General features: G+C 41.6%; 1 protein-coding gene across 1 annotated transcript in view; it reads left to right on the plus strand.

Moving 5' to 3' along the window:
* The window catches only part of GCM1 (glial cells missing transcription factor 1), a 45,367-nt gene extending 23,893 nt beyond the window's left edge, over positions 1 to 21,474 (plus strand). The window contains exons 2-6 of the mRNA XM_072831585.1: positions 4,313 to 4,524; positions 15,922 to 16,174; positions 17,209 to 17,321; positions 18,378 to 18,506; positions 19,991 to 21,474. Coding sequence (XP_072687686.1) covers positions 4,450 to 4,524; positions 15,922 to 16,174; positions 17,209 to 17,321; positions 18,378 to 18,506; positions 19,991 to 20,728 — 1,308 coding nt within the window. The 5' untranslated portion in view covers positions 4,313 to 4,449 and the 3' untranslated portion in view covers positions 20,729 to 21,474. The remainder of the gene's footprint in view (positions 1 to 4,312; positions 4,525 to 15,921; positions 16,175 to 17,208; positions 17,322 to 18,377; positions 18,507 to 19,990) is intronic.
* Positions 21,475 to 22,476: the final 1,002 nt, after the last annotated feature.

Below are 22,476 nucleotides of genomic sequence, written 5' to 3' on the forward strand. Positions count from 1 at the left end.
GTGCCGTTAACCAGTCTACAACATGAGGTCACAGCCCAATCTGAGTGTGGAGAGAGCTCCTCAGTTTCTTCCTGTGTCAGAGTAGGGTTGGTTGGTGGATGAAGATGGATGTGATGTTACAGCTGGCCTGCAGCTGATCATTGTGTGAGGAGAAGGGAGGTGAGAGATACCAACTCCTCCGTAAAGGAACCAGTAGCTTAGCTGGGGACCCAGGACTAGCACTCATGAATAGTTAAAGTAATAGTATGTACATTTACTCTTACAATTATGCAAAGTAATATCTTTGTTCGGGGATGTGTGTAGGGGGAAACAAATGCCTGAAAGGACATGACCAAAATGTTAACAATGGGAACCTCTAGGAGATAAGAACACAATTTTTTTTTTAAAGATTACGAATAAATTGGTAACTGGCAAGAATAGAGGAGACCGAAATGAATGGATAATCATGACGGGTGTGCCAGTTACCAATTTATTTCCTCTCAAGTCTAAAATCCATTGTTTGTGCTTCTGGAGCTTTCTACTTTGAGCTTCTGGAGCAGCACCATGTAGAGCTCTCTCTCTTGCCAGTTGGCAGAGCCCTTGGCTTTGTCCTGCTACAGCGTGTCTGGAGATGTTGAAAGAACCCCCTGACCAAGAAGGGACTACAAGGAGCAGATCAAGATTAGTGTGATAAAGCACCAGAAAATTCTTCAGTGTCTCAACCTCTAGGCAGAAGAGAAATTCATTCATGAACTAAAACACTAGTGAGAAATCTCAACACTGCCAATGATCTCTTAGCAACTACACAATACAGGATTTTGAGTCTTCCCGAGGATTTTGCCCTCTGGCCTGCTCATCCCTTTGTCCACATCCTGTCTTCCATGGTCAGGGCCTTCCTGACAGTCGCCTACTTCTAATGTTGAGGACACTAACTTTTCCCATGACTTTCTCTTTGCTCATAATATCACCGTTACCTGAAACACCTTCCATTCTTTGATGCCTTAACAAATATCCATCTGTCCTTCAAAAGGCTAATCGGGCATCATGGTGGTGGAAGAAGTTTCCCCAGATTAGCTTCCCTTCAACTTCATAACTTCTCCTTCCACATTCCTTCTAGAATGCCTCTGTTCCATGCATTAAGTTATCTTAGGCTTATTTAGTGTCTTTGTTTGTCTTTTCTACTATGAAATTCAATGTTTTAATTTTCCCTTAGATCTCCAGAGCCTAGCAGACAGCCTGGAACACAGCATGTGGACTGAACTGACTTGGGAGAATGATATTATTTGAGATCGGAACACTCAGAATTAGTGGGGGCATAATTGGTAGGTGTAGAATAAATAGCATTTTAGTATTTCTGGTTTAGGAATGTTGGCCATCCAATATCTATTCCAGTAGGTTCCATCAGCATGGTATTTCTCTACCTCTGTCTGTCTCTCTGTTCTCTCTCATACAGAGGCAGGGGTAAGTGGTAGGAGAATTAGAATCTACTATTAAATCAGTCTGTTATGAGCCCAACCTATGAAATGATGAGCAGAAAAACACCTGTACTTCCTCATGAGGTTCTTTTTTCAATGTCCATTTCAGTTAAAATCCCCTCTTAAACTAAAGGAGGAGAAAGTTCAGAGGTGAAACTTTGAAATATCCATCATATTACTGGCATTCTGGGGCCAATTGGGCTGGATCACTCTTGCCTATCCCAAGCTCTTTCACCTATCCCAAGCTGAGAGCATCTAAATTTTGATTGGACTTTTGCCAGAGCTCATTAGCATAGTGTACCTTGACCTGGATTAGGGAACTACAGCTTCTGCGTAGAAAATGATCAGAACCTGCTGGGACCTGAACCAGAGATGAGATTTTTATGACACTGTATTGTCTGCATTTCCATAAGAAGTCAGAAGGTAAGGAAGCCAGAAATCCTGAGGAGAGGCCAATGTAAGGAATATTCTGTCACCCTATTCCTCCAGGGTTTCGTTGTTGTACTTGGTTCTCTGTAGAAATGATGAAATTTGAATATACTTTGGTACAAGTTGCTTAAAAAAAAAAAAAAAGGAAGTCTTTACAAAATTAGTTTTTTAATTCTGGAAGAAAACTGAGTTAGTTGTTTATTTTTCGAAGGGCTGCAAACATTTTTTTTCCTGTTTTGTTCTTAACTTTCATCGCTTCTTGGCCTTTTGGCTAAGATCAAGTGTTCTTAACTTTCAGGGGGAATATTAAATTAACGTTTGTTCATTTGGCAACAATTCATATCTGAGAAAATCAAAAGAGCAATGTAACTTCTGTGCAGCAAGAATTTTTACTCCCCTCCCCTTAATTTAAAAACAGAAGAATTATGTCTGCGTTGCTTCAAACGCTTTTGAATTTTTGAGATGTGAATCTTGTTATTCGAGGTATTTTTTTAAAAAGATCAATCTGTTCCGATTAGCTATAACAAGTTTTAGACCGTCTGAGTTACTATTGTTAACGTTCAAAGAGGTAAGTACATAAAACTGCTGCCATCATGTTGACACTCGATCTTTGTGTCTCATAAACTTGTAATTGAAATCTGATTTCAAGTGAGTTTATGGCAGCATTTCTTCAGCAATTCAATGCTTATTTCCCAAATAGAATTTGACTTAAAACTCTTGGGGATTTAACCTTGCATGGCAGTGTTTGAAACAAGGGTAATGGACTTCATGTTCTTTGACCACTAGGTTGTAGGTGAATGTGGTGGGAGGGTGAAGAGACCCTTATTAGCTTGTTATATAATGGTCACATATTTCTGTATTCATATTCTTGCCCTCAGCATATCTCAGTGACTGAAAAGTATTAGGGTTATATACAGTTAAATAACTAAGGAAGAAAGCCCATGAGACTTCGTTGGCTGGAGACTACTAAAGTAATCATAGTGCAAGTTTACTATTAAGTTGTTTTATGTCACATCATTACATCCTTGTTTTAATAAGCAAATGGAGATGTCACACATGTAAACATATTTCACTTTGTGTTCTATTAATAAACACATTTCATCTGCAAAATGACTAGTTTTTTTCCCCAGTGTAGAACATTTCTTTCCTTCTTCGTTCTTTCTTTCTTTCTTTCTTTTTTCTTTCCTTCCTTCCTTCCTTCCTTCCTTCCTTCCTTCCTTCCTTCCTTCCTTCTTTTTCTCTTCCTTTTTTGGGGGGTTAAATCTCCTTTAACCAATTACAATTAGAAACCAGAGTTGGTATTCCTCTCAGAGGAAGAAATGCAATTTGCACAAACATTTTTTAATCTCTATCACTTACATAATACAATTTAATCAAAGTAAAGTGAGATTGAGATAGAATTTTTGGGAGGGGGCAAGGAAGAGGGAGATTCTATTAGAAAGTCTTAAAGGGGGCACCTGGTAGCTCAGTTGGTTAAGCATCTGCCTTCGGCTCAGGTCAGGATCCCGGGGGTCCTGGGATTGAGCTCCACATTGGGCTCCCTGCTCAGTGGGGAGTCTGCTTCTCCCTCTCCCTCTGCCCGCCACTCTGCCTACTTGTGCTCTCTCTAATAAATAAATAAAATTTTTTAAAAAGTCTTGAAGAAAGAAGTTTTGAAGTGCTTTGAGTTAAAGTCAAGAAACACTAATTTAAAGCAGTCATTCTCAAACAGTTTGCCCCCCCACCCCCACCCAGGGGACATTTGGCCATGTCTGGAGACATTTTTGGTTGTCACAACAAAGGGATGTGTTGCTACTGACACTCAATGGTCATAAACCAAGGATGATGCTAAACATTCTATAGTGCACAAGATAACCTCCCACAGCAAAATATTACCAGGTCCAAAATGTCAATAATGCCAAGGTTTTAGAGGGAATATGATTTGAGGACATCCATTGACAATATTTGAAGATATAAAGTACACACTGGATTTACTAAGGAGATAAAAATTAATCTCTGTGGCAATTTAGGTTTACAAAACATTTCTAGATACATTTGGTTGTGATGTTTCTCACTGAACTTGAACCACACGTTAGCTAGTGTACAAAGGTATATCCATGAAAAGAACTGCAAGCCACCTCTCCTTCCTGCCCCAAAGTATTAGGGGAAAACCACTGCCTATAGGTGACAATGGTCTCTACTCAGGCTTTCCCAACCTGGGTCTAGGAGTGAGAAAGGCAGCCCAAACCTGAGGTGAAAGCAATGATCCTGGTGCTTCTGATTCCCCACGGTCAAGCTTTATTGCAACAAGATCTCTAATGACTTCTAGAGTGTATTTTTATTTTGTATGTTGGTGCTTGCAAAAAATGTCAATGAAACAGGTTTTTCTGGCAGGCAAGTACTGATTTTTATCTCTTTAACGGTCAGTATTACTATCACTTATTTTTTAGTGTCAGAAAACAGTCTCCAGGTCTAAGCTGCTCAAGAGTGGATTGATCCCACTGTATGAAAGGCCTTTGAAAGGAAAATTCTCCACCACTTCTGCTAGAAGTTGAATAGACGGAAACCTGTGGGTAAGCTGATTGTCATGGAGCCTGAAGACTTTGATTCTGAGGACAAAGAGATGTTAAGCTGGGATATTAATGATATGAAACTGCCACAGGTATGTACTTATTATAAGAATCGCCTTTAGCATTTGACTATGAAGCCTTAACTTGATAAAATCTGGAAGGAAATTGGTGAGAGTCCAAGTTGGGTAAATTTCTCTCCTTTAGAGCTTTAGCTGGGCATCCAACTGAAGAATTTTAAGACAAGATGCCATGACCTAGAATTTGAATGTATCTTCATGAATCAGACACTGCCCCACAAGCCCCCAACCCACAACAGTTATAGACTGAAACAAAGAAAATGCTACTTCCCTTCTCTTTCAAAGTTTGGTTTGGCTCATGTCATACCCACTCTAGCTAGGTAGTGGAATAAAGTTCATGATAAGGTATTTGTGTATAGATGGACTCTGCACGGTACACAAATTCCCATACAGCCTTATTTGCTATAGTAATGGTTTTAAATTAAATCTATACCTGGAATATCCAAATGATAGTGCTCTTATGGGACAGTGCTTTTCTAGAACTTTTGTAAGTGATACCTGGTATATACACAATGGGCTATTTTTCAGCTACAGGGAGACTTTCATATTTTCTTTAACTTCATTTTTGGCATTTGACTTTTTAACTCTTAATTTGGTGGAAAATATTGTCTAAAACTGGCCTCCCTTGACTCCCTTTTTGGCATTCAAAGGATGTTTTCATTGGAAGTTGTTGGAAAGGGCATTGGGAAGGCTGACTGGAGATCACCAGGAACATGTAATGAAAAGTTCAAGCTAGTCTGCCTGATTCTGGGGAACAAAAAATTTGGATTTACCCAAGCAGAGCAGAAGAAAAGAGATTCCACAGCCTCAATTTATAACCATTCCAAATTCCAGTCTAATGAAGATTTTCTATGTTTTCTCTTAAATTCTCCCCTATGTTACCTCTCAGTAGGTCTTGGTTGTGATGAAGACACAAAGAATACACTGCTTTTCACTCATTTAAGGATGGTTAAATAAATCACAGCTGAATCATAAAAATATCTATTGTAGGGATTTGTCCTTATAGCTGCTTTTTTTTTTTAAGATTTTATTCACTTATTTGAGAGAGAGAGAGAGAGAGAGCACAAGCAGTGGGGAGTGGCAGAAGAAGGAGAAGCAGATTCCCCACTGAGCAGGAAGCCAGATGCGGGGCTCAGTCCCAGGACCTGGAGATTGTGACCTGAGCTGAAGACAGATACTTAACCATCTACCTGAGCCACTCAGGCACCCCTTTATAGTTGCTCTTAATTGGTTTGTGATTGTTGTAGCTGTTTTAGGGCTAACTTTAAGGTACATTTTAGTTATACCTGGCTCAGGGACCTATATTGCTGCCTATTCCTAATTTCATGATTGCAGCTCCCAAGTAGCAGCTGGGTCTCCTAAACATCAAAGGTAGAAGTAAGCAGGTATGTGGAAGATTCACAATGCAATGTTGCATCCCAGAGCAGGGGTTTTAATGGGGTATGAGAACTCTTTGAAATGGTGGGTAACACTGTGACTAACTTGCATTTTTTTCCTGGGACAGAGGATCCGTATCATTCTTCAGATCTGGAGATAAAAGAAAGGAATCACCACTTCTCAGAGTTTATAAAAGTTCATTTTCCAATGAGAATTTCCAAGAACAAAAGTATTCTCAGCTACCCAAGACACTAAATTCGGAAATTTACAACAAAAATACACAATGAAATTTTGAAAATGTATCATTTATAGTTAATCAAAAAGTTTGATTTCTCAAGGAAATAACTTTTTAAAAATTTTTTAATATATTTATTCATGAGAGACATAGCAGAGGAAGAAGCAGGATCCCTGCGAAGAGCCCGATATGGAACTCAATCCCAGATTCCGGGATTGTGCCCAAAGAGGAAGGCAAATGCTCAACCACTGAGCCACCCAGGTGTCCCAGGAAATAACTCGTCAACAAGTGCCCTTGTAAATATGTCAAAAAAATGATTAGAAGTCCAGTGTCCCTTGGGCTCTTGGGTGGCCCCGTCAGTGAAGTGTCCAACTCTTGGTTTGGGCTGGGGTCGTGATCTCAGCTGTGAGATCAAGCCCCGCGTTGGACTGCACTGGGTGTGGAGCCTGCTTAAGATTCTCTGTCTGCTCCACTCTGCCTGCTTATCTGCTTATGCGTACTCTCTCTCAAATTAAAAAAAAAAAAAAAAAGTCAGTGTCCCTTAATATTTTCTTTTTTTTTAAAGATTTTATTTATTTATTCATGAGAGACTCAGAGAGAGAGAGAGAGAGAGAGAGGCAGAGACACAGGCAGAGACACAGGCAGAGGGAGAAGCAGGCTCCATGCAGGGAGCCTGACGTGGGACTCGATCCCAGCTCTCCAGGATCATGCCCTGGGCTGAATGAAGGCGGCGCTAAACCGCTGAGCTAGCCAGGCTGCCCCCCTTAATATTTTCTAAGTAAAGACAACACCATCCTGATCTGGGTTTATGCTGGCTCTGGACTCATAGCAAGAACCAGTTGAGGGACGCCTGGGTGGCTCAGATTTCATCTCAGGGTGTGATCCCCGGGGTCCGGGATTGAGTCCCACATCGGGCCCCTTGCAGGGAGCCTGCTTCTCCCTCTGCCTAGGTCTCTGCCTCTCTCTTTGTCTCATGAATAAATAAATAAAATCTTAAAAAAAAAAAAAAAAGAACCAGTTGAGGTGAAAAATAAAAAGGTCTTGAAAAGATTTCCAAGATTAGGTTGTATATTTTGTGAATAGATGTGGTTGTGAGTATATTGAGGCTGAGCAGTTGCACTGTGGAAGCCAGGGTATGGAGACAAAGCCCTGTCTTGGAATTCCAGTTCTGCCTCTTTAATCTGTAAAGCCTTAGGGAGGTGTTTACCTTTACTGAGACTCTCTTCTGTAAATGAGTTGGTTGCACTCACCCGTCTAGGATTCTGTGACCTGAGATTAGGAAGGCAGCCTGCTTTCTAGAACTGTCAGCCCAGTGCTAACACAATACCTGGGGTGTATTAACAGCAATTGACAAACGTGGAATTCATTAGTGAATGGCTCCACTGCTTAGAATTGTGTGACTTTACATAAAATGATCTTAAGTCTCAGATACCACCTCAGTAAAAGAAAAACAGTAATTCCTTATACAAGCTGTTTGGAATAGTGTTTCCCAAAGTACGTTCTGTAGAGTGCAAGTGACAAGGTATTTTTGTGGGTATTGTAAGGAAGAAAAACAGAAATACTAGGTTCAACAAAGTTAAACAGACTTCTTTGCTGCAGACTTAGAGACTCCCATCAGTGTGGTATTGGCGGTGCTCCCAGGAGGAAGCTGTGTTAGGCACTGTGGCCCTGACTGGTTTTTGACCCTGGAGCCTTCTTTGTGGATGGAGCCCCTCAGGTGATTAATGTTCCTCAGACCACCTGTTTGGGCACCAAAAACAATGTGGTTTAAAGGATCAAATGCAATCACTTGTTATTGTTGTAAATTTCATATAAGGAACTAAGAGTTTGTTTTTCATAATTTTAAGTTCTTGCCAGGATGATTATTTCTGCAATGTGTAGGCACATTCCTGCAACTTATAGACCAAATTCTTTCCTGCTCATCCACTCACATGCTTCAAGTTTCAAGAGGATCACCTGAATGCTAATGACTTGTTCCATTCCCTGAAATTCCACATCCCCTTATACACCTCAGACATGTCAAGCTTTATGGGCTAATTTTTGGCAACAGTGAAAGCTGATGTCTTCGTCAAATGTTTCATGGGGTACCTGGGTGGCTCAGTCGGTTAAATGTCCAACTCTTTTTTTTTTAATTTATTTTTTATTGGTGTTCAACTTACTAACATACAGAATAACCCCCAGTGCCCGTCACCCATTCACTCCCACCCCCCTAAATGTCCAACTCTTGATGTTGGCTCCAGTCATGATCTCGGGGTTGTGAGCTCGAGCCCCTCTCCATGCCGAGCATGGAGCATGCTTTGGGATTCTCTCTCTCCCTTGTGTGTTCTCTCTCCCTCCCTCCCTCCCTCTCTCTCTAAAATAAATTAATTTTTTTTTTAAAGGACACCAAACATTTCTGAGTAACTAGAATGTGCCAGACACTACAGCAGGCTCTGGGGATACAGGGGCCATTAAGCTATGTTAACTTTCTTGGAAGGGCTCATGGTCTTCTGGGCAAATGGAACAAGATCCATGCCTGAACAGAGAACCTATGTCATGCAGAAAAATGCTGGAAGTACTTGAAAGAGGAAGTATGTAATTCAGCATGTCTTGGACATGGGAAGCAGGGCAGAGATTCTTGCAAAGGGCTTTCTCTGGAGAAGTGCATTGTAAAATGTAAAAGGATTAAGGCAGGGGAAGGAAACAAACAAGACCATCAAGGCAGAGCAGAGCACCAGAGTCTATTAAGCTTCTACATTTGAGGGAGCTTGTGCACAGGCATTCACCAAGGAGACTCGATAGGCTACTGGCTGGAAACATAGTTTGGAAACAAACTATCATAAGAAGATTCAGTTGTTTTTCTTATTTTTTTCTCTCTTTTTCTTTTTTTCCTTTTTTTATTTATTTTTTCTTCTTCCTTTTTTTTTTTTTTTCTTTCAGTTGTTTTTCTAGGAAGTGGGCAGCCCTTAGGCTTTTGGGCCTGGACAACATCATGATCAGATCTAGGGCTCAAAGTCCACTTGCCCTTGCTAATTCATCGCTCCCCTATATTTGTTTCATGAGTGCTTTGTCCTCCTTTCAGCTGTTTGTTATATCTTTATAAATCTTCATTTCACTTGCTTCTGGTCACTCCTCTAACTTGTGTTTATTTTGACACCATTTCTCCATAATCCAGCCCCAAGGGAGCCTGCCCTGAACTACTACAGGTACTCAATTCACTCAAACCCATCATTGCTAAAAATCTCTATTCCAGGCTAATGTGGTACACCAGTTTTGCTTTTCCATTTTATTTCCCTCAAATTACATTTTCATTTTAAAGGTTCAAATATAATTGCTTTAGGATTCACTTGGTCCAAGCGGCAAATGTCTGATGTTGGTTTAGCCTTACCTACATTAAAAATGTTTATTGTGAGTTCCTGAAAAGGCTCACAATCTCATGAATATTGACTGTAACTCTTGACAGCCTTGAATACCTAAGAAAGTGTTTTCTTTGTTTTTCTTGGTCAAAAATTGGGAGCAGAATCACTTCTTTTTTTTTCCTAATACTCACTTTAGCAGTGTGGTGAGAGCACCTGCTCTGTTCCTGACACCAGCCAGTTTTCTCTGAGTACAAGTACAGGGTGTTCCAATAGCACAACAGCAGAGAAACCCTGATTTTATTCCTAAGCATGAGTAGTTTTCAGATTAAACCTGTGTACAGAGGTGCCTGGCTGCTGGCTGGCTTAATCGGTAGAGCATGTAACTCTTGATCTCAGGATCATAGAAGTTCAAGCCCAATGTTCGGCATAGAGCTTACTTCCAAAAAAAAAAAAACAGAATTTAACTCACAAAATCCCAAGGTTTGAGTACAGTCTTCATAGAGAAAAAATCTAAAAATATACATAGTCTAAACATAAATACAGGCCAATCTAAAACCTGGTGAGTCAACCACAAAGAAGAAGCCATGTCTCCAATTAGTTAATTCCTGGACCGTGATTTTAGCCGGCAAGGTTACATTTGCCTTAAACTTTTAAGGGAAGGGAAATCTGAGCTCTTTCAGTGAGTTCATGTGGCTAAATGTAATCACAATGAGCCAGTAAGAGTAATCAGATGTGTCTTGGTGCTAAAGAATTAACAGGTAAACCAGATTCTCAATTTCTTGTCAATTATCATTTGCCTGCATGATCAGGTCATATTGCTGTTAGTCAGATAGGTGAGCTCATGGCTATGTCCTCCTTGCTGACATTCCCCTTGATTTCAAGTTCGTTTCAACTTTCCTGGACAGCTCCACCTATATTGGGCTCCCTTGGTCATTGAATCCCCACTACTGGAGCCAGAATTACTCTGCCACTCCATAAGTAAGCTCCCGATGTGATGGGGATGGGGACCTTACTGCTTCTATAGTAGGAGAAATGCTTCTGGGTGTCTGCTGGAAGTGCCCTTGCTTAGCTGGGTAGAGTGAGAAAGGGAAGGAAGAAGAGCAGAGAGAGGCAAGTGATGGAGAGTTTGAAAACTGGAGTACTCCAGCTCACCTTAGTGTGGTCTGAGCAAATAAGGACATTTTTGTTTTGAATTTTGACCCTTCAGCAAAGGCCAGAAATTCCAGCATTAGCCTAAGGAGTCATTCTTGAGTTAACAAGCATTTTGTTGAGTTAAATTTTTTCCTTTGATAACACTTGAAGTTTGGTTTCCAGTTGGCCCAAAAGAGATAAGTTCCTGAAAATTTCTATAGAAACCAAAATTCTGGTTGAATTGTTTTTTCTGTGTTCCATAAGTTACATTTTTCCCCTCTATCTGATTTGCTTAAATGTGTTTCTATTTGCTTTCCCTGTTTTATTTGGTAACATCTATTTATGAAGAATTAAGCTATTCATAGCACTAAAGAAAACCTGCAGATAATTGCTTTATATGAAAGTGGATTATAGTCTATGTGAAATCAATTTTAATATAATAATACGGTGAGGTAGTTGTTTTTGATAGCTTATTTCAAAATTTTCATTTTCATTTTATTAGTTTTATATAATAGTGTATATTTAATTCTTAAAGGACCCTATTGGAGCTCTAAGTAGTTAGGCAAAGCAGAATAAGGAGGGATGGGTGCTCTAGGATTCCATGGAGTTGCAAAGATTTTAAGTGAGCTAGAAGATTGGGTCTCTTAGTAAAAAAAATTACAGAAGTCAGAGAAATGTTTGATTAAACTGCCAGTGATGTTACCCAAAGAGATTATAAAATATAAATTCATTAGATTTACATGTTGGAGGCCTTAAGAATATTCCCTTTAAATTATAAACGTCTTAACCGAGAGGAAAAACAAAGAGTTACTCATGAAAAGTTAGAAATTAAACACAAGATCAGAAAAGAAGAAAATATTTTATGGAGATCTGCTAAACAAGATTAAGAAATGATTGTTCTTTCTTTTTAAATTTTACCTTTCTGGAGCCTCAAATTTACAAGGCTTTCAGAAATCCCTATCAGTCATTTGAAACCTGTGTTCCTTTGCATTATAGGAATTTGGTTATGTTTTAATTTCAATGTCAAAAAATGTCAAAGATTCCCTTAAGCATCCAAGTCTAAAAATTGAGCATAGGGAAGAGCTTGATATGAACATATTTACTCCTAGTGATTTTCTCAAGTCAATATGTTGTCAGAATTATCGGTATGTTACTGATGGGACTGGCAAAGTAGGCTGCCAGTGGAGAGGCTGCTGGGGGAAAAAAGAAAAAAAGTTTAAAAGATGGACAAATGTACTGGTACCTGGCAGGCTCAGTCAGAAAAGTATGTGACTCTCGATCTGGGGATTGCAGGTTCAAGCCCCACACTGGGTATAGAGGCTACTAAAAACAAACTTTAAAAACTTTTAAAAGATCGTCAAATATAGAAAATACTATAAGCCCTGGGGCACCTGGCTGGCTTAGTAGGTTGAGAATGTGACTCTTAATCTCAGGGTTATAAATTCAAGTCCCACATTGGGTGTGGAGCCTACTTAAAAGTAAATAAGTAAAATATTCTTTTAAAAAGGATAGAAAATACTGTAAGCCCTAAAACAAACCCCAACAATGTTAAAATAATTGAAAACACACAGCATTCTCCAACTACAGTGGAACCAAACTAGAAATTAATAGCAAAAGGCTATTAGATCTGCAAATACATGGAAATGAAACATGTTTGTAAATAATCCACAAGCCAAAGAGGAAGCTTCAAAGAGGAAGATCAAGCCCTTTCACGAAGATGGCACCGAGGCAAAGAAGGAAGCCCCTGCCCCTCCCAAAGTTGAAGCCAAAGCAAAGGCTTTGAAAGCTAAGAAAGCTGTGCTGAAAGACGTGCACAGTCACAAAAAAAAAAAAAAGAAAAAAGAAAAAGAAAAAAAGAAAAAAAGAAGATCTGCACATCACCTACGTTCTGATGACCCAAGTCTTGGAAGGCAGCCCAAATATCCTCGAAAGAGCGCCCCCAGGAGAAACAAGTTTGATCAAGTCCTCCCTGACTACTGAGTCAGCCATGAAGAAAATAGAAGACAACAACACTCCTATGTTCATTGTGGATGTCAAGGCCAATAAGCAGCAGATCAAACAGGCAGTGAAGAAGCTGTATGACTTGATGTAGCCAAGGTCAATGCCTTGATCAGGCCTGATGGAGAGAAGAAAGCATATGTTTGACTGGCTCCTGACTATAATGCTTTGGATGTTGCCAACCAAATTGGGATCATCTAAACTGAGTCCAGCTGGCTATGAATCTAATTATAGATTTTTTCATTATAAAAAAAGAAGATCAAAATATACATTAAACTGAGAGAAAACGGGGAAACAAAGACAGTGGAGATCATTTCTTCCTCTGAACACCTGAGACACATATACCTTCCCCTCCTCCTGGTTCATGGGATTTCAGGCTCTGACTAGCCTGTAGGGGCCACTCACCTTTGAAAATGAAAATCTCCGTTTTTCTTTAGTCTGCGTTGCCCTTGTCTGTGCTACCCTGACAGCTGGGCTTTGTGTTTGAATAATTTAAACGCACTCGTAGATTTTTATAGTCAAACGTCCATATTTTAGTGTTTCAGCCTGCATTCTTCTTATTTCAGTAGATAAAATATTATGCTTTCTATGGCATTTCTGTGACCACAGAAAACAAGAGAACATTGTTTAGAGCCTGAGGTCAGAAGGAAGAGAAAAGAAGGCCAGGGGAGGAAGCAGGAAGGGGCTGCCTGAGGTGAATCTTCCTCAGCTCAGAATTACCAGGGAATTGAGACAGAGAGGGGAAAGACCTGGAAAAAACAGACAGTCCTTTCAGCATCTTGGCCTGGTCATGCCTGTTTCCCAGAAGCTCTGCTGTAGCTGCCTGATGGGCCAGAGGGGACTTCACCAGACGCCACACTCCTTCCTCTGTCCCCCTGGGGCAGCTTCCCTTTCTCACAGTCCAGCACAGGAAGGGTTTGCTTGCACCGTTGCTCTGAGAAAGAAAGCCGTGGAATAAGTTGCACCAATAATAAACTTTTTGCTTATTTGGGGCTCAGACTCCCATCTTGTGTTTGTCTTGGCTTAAAGCATGCAGTGACCTCTCCACGGGTCTTCTCCCTCCTGAAAGCCAGTGGCTCTTACAACCACATTGGCTGCTTGCGGCCCTGGATCTGGTGCTCCAGGCGCTGTTTTAAATGCTCTGTGTATGTCAACTTGTTCAGTCTTCCTAACATGTCCAGGGGAGCAGGAAGTGGAGGCACACAGAGGGCAAGGAACTTTGTTAAGACTTACCTCACAGGGCAGCCCGGGTGGCCTAGCGGTTTAGCCTTGCCTTCAGCCCAGGGTGTGATCCTGGAGACCCAGGATCAAGTCCCACGTCGGGCTCCCTGCATGGAGCCTGCTTCTCCCTCTGCCTGTGTCTCTCCCTCTCTCTCTCTCTCTCTCTCTCTCTGTCATGAATAAATAAATAAAATCTAAAAAAAAAAAAAAAAAGGACTTACCTCACAGGCCTTGTTCTTTTTCTTTTTTTTTAAGATTTTATTTATTTATTCATGAGAGACACAGAGAGAGAGGCAGAGACAGAAGCAGTCTCCTCGCAGGGAGTGTGATGCGGGACTCAATCCCCAGACCCCAGGATCACACTCTGAGCCAAAGGCAGATGCTTAACTGCTGAGCCACTTAGGCGTCCCACAGGCCTTGCTCTTAACCAGGAGTCAGGAAACTTTCTGTAAAGGCCAGTCAAAATTTTAGGTTTTGTGGGCCTTGCAGTCTCTGCTACAACTACTAGACAGCCATGGTAGTGTAAAGTATGTATAGACCACACTAATGAATGAGCGTGGCCGTGTTCTAATAAAACTTCATTTATGTATAAAACAAGGCAGTGGGCTGGATTTGACCCAAAGGCCCTGGATTGCAGACCAGCTCTTAATTGTTTACGAACACTACTTCTCCATGTACATGAAAACTTCCATTTGTTTCCTCAGATTCACTGAGTTCCTGTGACATTCCATTCAAATTGCAACTATCATCATATCAGATTTACGGTTTATAACACATCTGCTCTTCACGGTACTTTTTTGAAGAATACTTTATCACTATGTCCATTTTGGAAAAGAGCAAAATGAGGCTTCAGAGATAGTCATTTGCCAGAGTCTCACATTACAAAGTTCTTTGGCACATTCTAAACTTGAAATCTAACTCAATAAACACCAACTTCCCCATCCTGAAGTTAATGTTTTTTCTCTTTTCCTTCTAAAATGTCATTTTTTTCTCATATTCTATGCTGTGCTTTCTTGTTGTGGAATCAAAAGAGAGGCACACCCTGATCTCTCCTTCTGGACCTTACAGAATCTTCTCTCTGACCTTCTAGAATCTTCTTGATGAAAAATGTTCTTCTATCATGCCGCGGCCTCTGGAGGCTATGAGGATGGACACAACCTAAGTTTGAGCACAGAGACTGTTTAATGATTGTCATTCTTGAGAATTAGGCGGGATCTGTCAAGTGCAGGATCTATACACCAAAGGGCCTAAGGAATGTGTGCTTCAACATCAGTTACTAACATTTATTTAGAGCTTATCCTATGCTAGGTGCTGTGTTGAGGATTTTTTATATATTAGCATATTCTCCAAACCACACTTGCGGTAGGCAGGTCTCATAATCCCTTTTCTACGGATGAAGAAACAAGTATAGAAAGCCCAAAGATTGCCAGAAGGATTGAATATACTGTGTCCCTGATCTTTTTAAGGAGAGCTTAGATGTTCACACATGGGGAATATAGTGCCAGTGCTGGGCTACAGCATAGCCAAAGTAAACTCTTCCCTACTCCTCTGCCTTGTTGGAGGCCCATGGATCTAGAAGTAGAGAAAAAGGAAGAAAATCTCCCCAGGGGAGAAGGCGGCTGTCAGAACCTTCCCAAGCCTGGGCTCTCCAGTTTTCCCATTGCTTATCTCTGGTGACCGCATAAACCCTCTTTGCATTCCCAATAAGGTAACTACAGTGTGGTATGAGACATTATCTCACTACCCCGCCACAATGTTTTCCACTGTGATTGTGTAAGAGCGTAATAATATTACTTCACCCTCAAAAATTCTTAGTGAGAAAGGGTCAATAAGTTTTACCATCAAGGGCTAGAGAAACATCAATGGGGTAGAACTCAGGGGATGCAGGGGCACTGAATTACAACTCATTTTGATCTGGGAAGCAAATGTTTCCTAGACATAGCAGTCCCGTTGCTGCTGCTGCACCATGCTCAGATCCCGCTGTCAGAATGAAACCCTGGATGGTCTTTGCCAAAGGTCTCAACGGCTCTTGGGTGCCCAAACAGCCTCACATCTATGAACAGTTGTGTTTTCTCGCTTCCAATATAGCATGATTCTTTGTGTTTCTCTTAGAATGTCAAAAAGACCGACTGGTTCCAGGAATGGCCAGATTCTTATGAGAAGCACATCTACAGCTCTGAGGACAGGAATGCACAACGGCATCTGAGCAGCTGGGCCATGCGCAACACCAACAACCACAACTCCCGCATCCTCAAGAAGTCCTGCCTGGGTGTGGTGGTGTGCAGCCGCGACTGCTCCGCCGAGGAGGGCCGCAAGATTTACCTGAGACCTGCCATCTGTGACAAAGCCCGGCAGAAGCAGCAGAGTGAGTAGGGTTGCTGGTACAGTGAGGAAGCTGGCTGCACTTAGAGGCTCCTCCCCAAAGGTTGCTTCATCCCAGCACATCCTGAGGGGTGTGGAGTGTGGTAGAGACCAAGGCTGTTTTTATTCAGAACACCTTATATAGAGCCAGCAAGCCTCCTCACCCCCCAGGATCTGCCCTGTGGATCTACCATGCCCAGGGCACCCACCAATAAAACTGCTCCCTTGGGTGAAGGCATCTGACTCAAAGCTTCTGTTCAAAAGCAGGTGTGTCACTTAGGGGACTCACATTAGTTCATCAGTGTACCCACATAGAGTCTAGGAGAAAGCTGTTGATCACACTTGCCACTTGACATCTTGGGGAATGGATCCCTCCCATGAGCTCAGTGAAGGCTTTGATCTGGAGTGGGAACGTGGGACAAAGTTTGAGATTCGACCCCATTCCACACCATTTAGGTCCATGCCATGATCACGTTCATTTTGTTTCTCTTTATCATGTTCATTGGATTGTGAAACCAATACCTTCAGCATTCCCTGTGCCTTGCCCATTTTAGACCTCAAGTTACTTCATGTTCTTCCCTTGTAATATGTCTTTAAAACTTGCTCTTTGGGAAAGTATCTGGTATCAGTCATTTACACTTGAATGAAAATTTAGGATCTGCGCTCTTTTTCTCATGTGACTTTGCTCCTTGCCCCTTAATTCTTATTGTGAAGGAAAAGAATTCTGTCCTCTTCCCTGCAAAGAATTTCAAGTATAAATGACTAAGTAGGGAGGGATTTTCTGCTCAGAAGAGCTCTCCCTTGACCTGTGAAATATCCTACTCCGAAAGAAACCACTTCCTCTACCCCTGTGTGAGACTGGTCTGAGACACTTAAATGTCCAAGCCTCCCAGAGTCAGAGGCAATGCCCAGTGGAAGGAAGCCCATAAAGCTGTGCCCAGGTATATTCTCTGCCATGCTGGAGGCAAGCTCAAAGTGCCAGGGCTGCACAGACTCAGGAGTCAGCTGGCATGGTCACCTTCCTGTGCTTTCTTTCAGGGAAACGCTGTCCTAATTGTGATGGGCCTCTGAAGCTGATTCCTTGCCGAGGCCATGGGGGCTTCCCGGTCACCAACTTCTGGAGGCACGATGGACGCTTCATATTCTTCCAGGTTGGATTTGAGTTAGAGTTATGAGATGCCACTTCTCTTTAATTCAAGAAATGTGTACAGAGCACAGGGGAAGTTTCATCCAGGAGATGGACAGGTGAATCAGAGCCTGCACCAACCCTGAGGCACACTCTGGGCAAGCACATGTCTGTACCCACCCTTGAACAGAGGCACAGGGTACTGGAGTCCCAGGAGAGGAGCTGGCTGGCTCTGCCTCAGGCTCCTTGTGGGAGTCAGCTGTCCCTAATCTGATCACACTCAGGCTAGCACAGCGCTGCGGCCTGTGGTCAGCTTCCTCAAACCCGAGGCTGAATACCAGCTCTGGCCTCTCACCAACTCTGTAAACCTAAACATGTTACTTTACTCCCCTAAGTCCCAGTTTAACATAAAATGTGAATATTAAGAAGTGCATAAGGGGGTGGTGGTATAAACAGGATAAAGGGTGATCTCTGATGTCAGCCTGCCTGGGCCTACCTAGATCGATGGCATGCTGGTCTACCAGCCATACAAGAAGAAAATGTGCTGATTCCCAGGGTGGGCCAGCATCTGTGTTGATGACAGTTCCCACTATGGCTCATTTCCAGTTACCAGGCAGCTCACAGAATTCCTGAATGTCCTAGAGCTGGCTCTCAGCTTGGCCAGCTCCAATATGCTTTGAATTGTGGGCTCTGGGGGCAGGGGAAGGAGGTTGCCTGGCTGACGGAGTCTCTCCATGCTTCGATTTCCTGCTCTGTAAGCTGGGAGCAGTAATGGTAGCACTACTGATGGCTGTGCTGAAGATTCAGTGAGGTCATGTGTTTGATGCAGCCCCTTGCATATTCCATGGGAAGCACTTCAGAAGTGTCCCTTGTTATTGTGAATATGGCTTTGCCAGGTGGGCGAGGGGAGCCATGAACAAAGGCAGGCAGGAAAGCACATAATGGACCCGAGACATTTATGTAGTCTTGTGACAGTCACCAACAGCAGAAACACCTAGTCAGATGGCAGGGCCCAGGGAAAAACTTTACATACTATGAAGTACAATCTTGCTATTTATTTTACCTCCTTGTCTCCTGTAAGTCAAAAGGAGAGCACGATCATCCAAAACCAGAAACTAAATTGGAAGCCGAGGCAAGAAGGACAATGAAGAAAGCACACACAGCATCTTCCTCTGTCTCCTTAAAGCTGAAGGGGAGCCCAGAGACAAAGGTAACCTGTTTCCTGTGTGTGTTCAAAACATACGGCAACTCACTGCCCCTATGGTGGGGGCAATACATATCCCTGGTCCCTTCCTACCTACGAATGAAGTCAAAATGATACCTTCTGGCTCAGCTACAAGGCAGCATCCACCAGAGAAAAGAAATGGAATCTGGAGTTTTCCTCTTAATTTCTACCATCTTTGTAGTATGCTCTCAAATGCTCTTAAATTCCATATAACTTTAGAATCATCTTCCCTACTAGAATTATAAGGAGAGACTGGGATTAGTTCTTAACCTATATTTGGCACTTTGTTTTGGTTCAGAAATGAACCACAAAATATTAGCCTTATGTTTTAAATTTTTTTCCCAAAATTTCCATTCTTCCCCTAAATAGATGAGCACACTCTATCAAGATGAAATAACCAGGACGTTTCTGAAAATATTGGCCATCTGGAGGGTTGGGGGTTGGGAAGCCAAACTGTGATTTGAAATCTATGGCTTTATGGGCATCATACTATAGGTTTGTGGGTTTGCCTGCTTGACAGTGATACTAATTCTTATATTTTACTACTGCTCAGTGCTCCACATTTCTTTTCATGAGAAGAGAGATGGAGCCAGTCCTTCCCTAGGGGTTCTAACTGTGTCTTACATAGAAAAAAAAATTTGTCATTTGGGTCAGTTATAGGGAAACGTGAGTCCCTGAAACCCAAATGACTGGTTCCTCATCCCTTCTCCCAGTCATGGGACAAATTGAAGGGCATATTCTCCCACTCACTCCACCTGGTCATCATCTCTCTACCTCCACCCTCTAGTTACATAAGTAAGCAGATAACTTAATTTTCAACCAGCTTCTTTTCCTATGATTAACTGGAAAGTAGTACACTTTATTTATAGAAACAAACTTACTACTTCATATTCTAGAGGTCCTCCTATCTATGATTCAGGAGAATCCCCATAAACACAGAGAAGAATCTCTTGAAAAAAACAACAAGCCTAGGCTCTCGGATTGCAAAGAGCACTAAAAAATAGAAAGTCAAGGAAGGAAATGACATGCATGTGTGTATGAGAGAGATTGAGTGAGCTAGCGAGAAAGAGTGTGTGAGATCCCCTGAGAGTTATACCGAGTGTGATACAAACCTATGAAGCCGTAGTTTGATTTTCTTAGTCTCTTACAAGTTCCTCACAAAGGCAGTTACAATACTAGATTTGTGTTTGAGGATGAAACATTTTAAGCCCACTCACTCTGCTCAGAGCCAAAGAAGTAAGAATAATTCAGCTCTTACTGGTCAATAGGCTTTAGAGTGGAAATGGAGGCAAACTTTGCTTCTCTCAGTGCTTGTGGTAAAAACTGCCCCATGCACTTGTGCTTCAAGTATGTAAGGAATGAGGAAAATCGGACGGCGTGCTTATTTGTACAGAGTAACTCTGGGTGCCTGTGGTAGTTGTGTCAATTTGCTTAACTTATTAATGTGAGCTTTTCGCTTTCCTTTCTAGTCTCTTTCAGGTGAAACTCAAAGTTGGGGAAGTTTACCTTTAACTTGGTCTTTCCAGGAAGGCGTCCAATTGCCTGGTAGTTACAGTGGACGTTTAATAGCTAAGCCTCCCCAGCAGAAGTCACTGAATGATTGCTTATTCTTCTCCAAGACTTACTGTTTGGGGGGAACTACTGATTTGGCAGACCCCACTTCCACCTTGGGCCCCACTAAGCTCTATGAGAAATGCAAACTGTCCAGTAGTTGGATCTATAATAGTGGGGACCTGCTTCATCCTGTTTCTGGAGTCTTCTCTGACTACGATGATCGGCAAACGTGGAATAAAAACACTGCTTTGGGGAGAAATTCTCTTAATGACAACTGTTGTCCCAATTATCCTTTTCCTCTGACCAGCTGGCCTTATGACTTCCCCCCTTCTCAGAACTCTTCAGAACCCTTTACCGAGCAGATTCCAGTGGAACCACCTGCAGCTGAAAGTAGCTATCGTCCATTATGGCCAAATCCAGGGGGCGATCTTTATGAAGAGAAGGTGCATGTGGATTTTAGCAGCTGCTACCCTTCCACCACATGCCATTCACCTCAGGAAGACCCCTTTCTCTTTACCTATACCTCCCATCCCCACCATCAATATTCATTGACAGGCAAGAGCAGCAAGTGGGATTTTGATGAAGAAATGAGGGGCATGGGTTTGGATCACTACAACAATGAAATGCTTCTAAACCTCTGTCCTTTAAGATGATCCAAATCTAAATCCTTGTACACTATTAGCAGAAATGTAATTTAGTGCAGACACTATGGAAAATAGTATAGAGGTTCCTTAGAAAATTAAAAATAGGACTACCTGCACTCCCATGTTCATTGCAGCATCATTCACAATAGCCAAAGTATGGAAACTACCTAAGTGTCCATCAACAGATGAATGGATAAAGAAAATATGGGGTGTGTGTGTGTATATACATATATACATATACAATGGACTATTATTCAGCCACACAAAAGCGAGGAACTCCTACCATTTGCGACAACATGGATGGACCTTGAGGGCGTTATGCTAAGTGAGATGAGTCAGACAGAAAAAGACAAATACTGTGTGATCTCAACTTACATATGGAATCTTAAGAAACCCAAATTCATAGAAACAGATCAGATTGGTGGTTGCCAGATGTGGGGGGGGTGGGGGGTGGGGAGAGAATTTGGTGAAGGCGAACAAAAGCTACAAACTTCCAGTTTTAAGATAAATTAAGTCCTGGAGATGTAATGTACAACATGATGACTCTGGTTAACAATATTGTATTGTATATTTGAAAGTTGCTAAGAGAGTAGGTCTTAAATGTTCTTATGACAAGGGGAAAAAATTGTAACTAGGTGAAGCGATGGGTATTAACTTATTGTGGTAAAAATTTGGTAGTATATACATATATCGGGTCATTATGTTGTACATCTTAAACTTCTACAATGTTATATGTTAATTATATCAATAAAACTGGAAGAAAAAAAAAAGACGACCCAGATTTTTTACAACTATTCAAAAAGAACTGTCTTAGGAAATGGCCGAAAGAATTTCTTTGGGAAAGAGTTTTCAAAACATAACCACAGGTAAATCGGAATCATGGCGATAAGCAGAAGGCAAGACTTCCTTCCTCATACAAGTAATTGGGGTCATCCTCCATTCCGGTTCTCCCATCCTTAGTGAGGTACAGAAACTTGTCTGCTCTGTGGTGGGAAATGTGTTCTGCTTTTTTCTCCCCTCCACGTTATTTGGTGCTTGGCACCTCCGCTGCATTATCTGTTCCATTGTCCTTAAATCCTATCAAACAGCAGAGATGTGAAAGGCCCACTTCCCTAGATCTCGCCTCTGCCTTCTGGAAAGGTGAAGCTGAAGCAACAGGGATAAAGGGTAAAAGAGCTTCTGAGGTGTAGAAAGATGAAGATTCTACCACTGAGGTATTTAATGCTTTGTCTAATATTAAACATGTGGGATTCGTTCCTGAACTTTGTGTTTTCTGGTTGATTTCTAAGACTTGTCAAGACAAGGAATATGACCTGATTCCATCTAAGACAAAGAGCAAGACTAAATGGCTGCAGGAAGAAAAATCCCCATGGTGCCAAATGGCCTCCTGCTCTTCTTCTCACTCTTCCTTACTGCCTTCCTCTTCCATGAAGGCTTAGATTTTGTCCCATTTACCTTTGTTTTTACAGTTTTACCGTGCCCAACTCCGTGCCAAGTTCCTCATAGGTGCTTGAGAAATGTTAGCTCAGAAAAGTCCTTGTAATTAACCTGGCCGTGGTTGGCCAGCCATACTTGGATGCCACTTCTTCTTTGTTAAAGTACTTGACAATAAAATGTGAGCCTAGACATAAAATCTGGAAAGAACTGTGTGATAAACAAATATTTTCCAAAGTTCATCATTTTCCTTTCTATTTGAAGGATAACAAATACACATAATACAAAATTTGATTCCCAGTCTCCTCCTCAAGACAATTTTG

This window comes from Canis lupus, chromosome 7 (assembly GCF_048164855.1).
Source record: "Canis lupus baileyi chromosome 7, mCanLup2.hap1, whole genome shotgun sequence".
Lineage (NCBI taxonomy): Eukaryota > Metazoa > Chordata > Mammalia > Carnivora > Canidae > Canis > Canis lupus.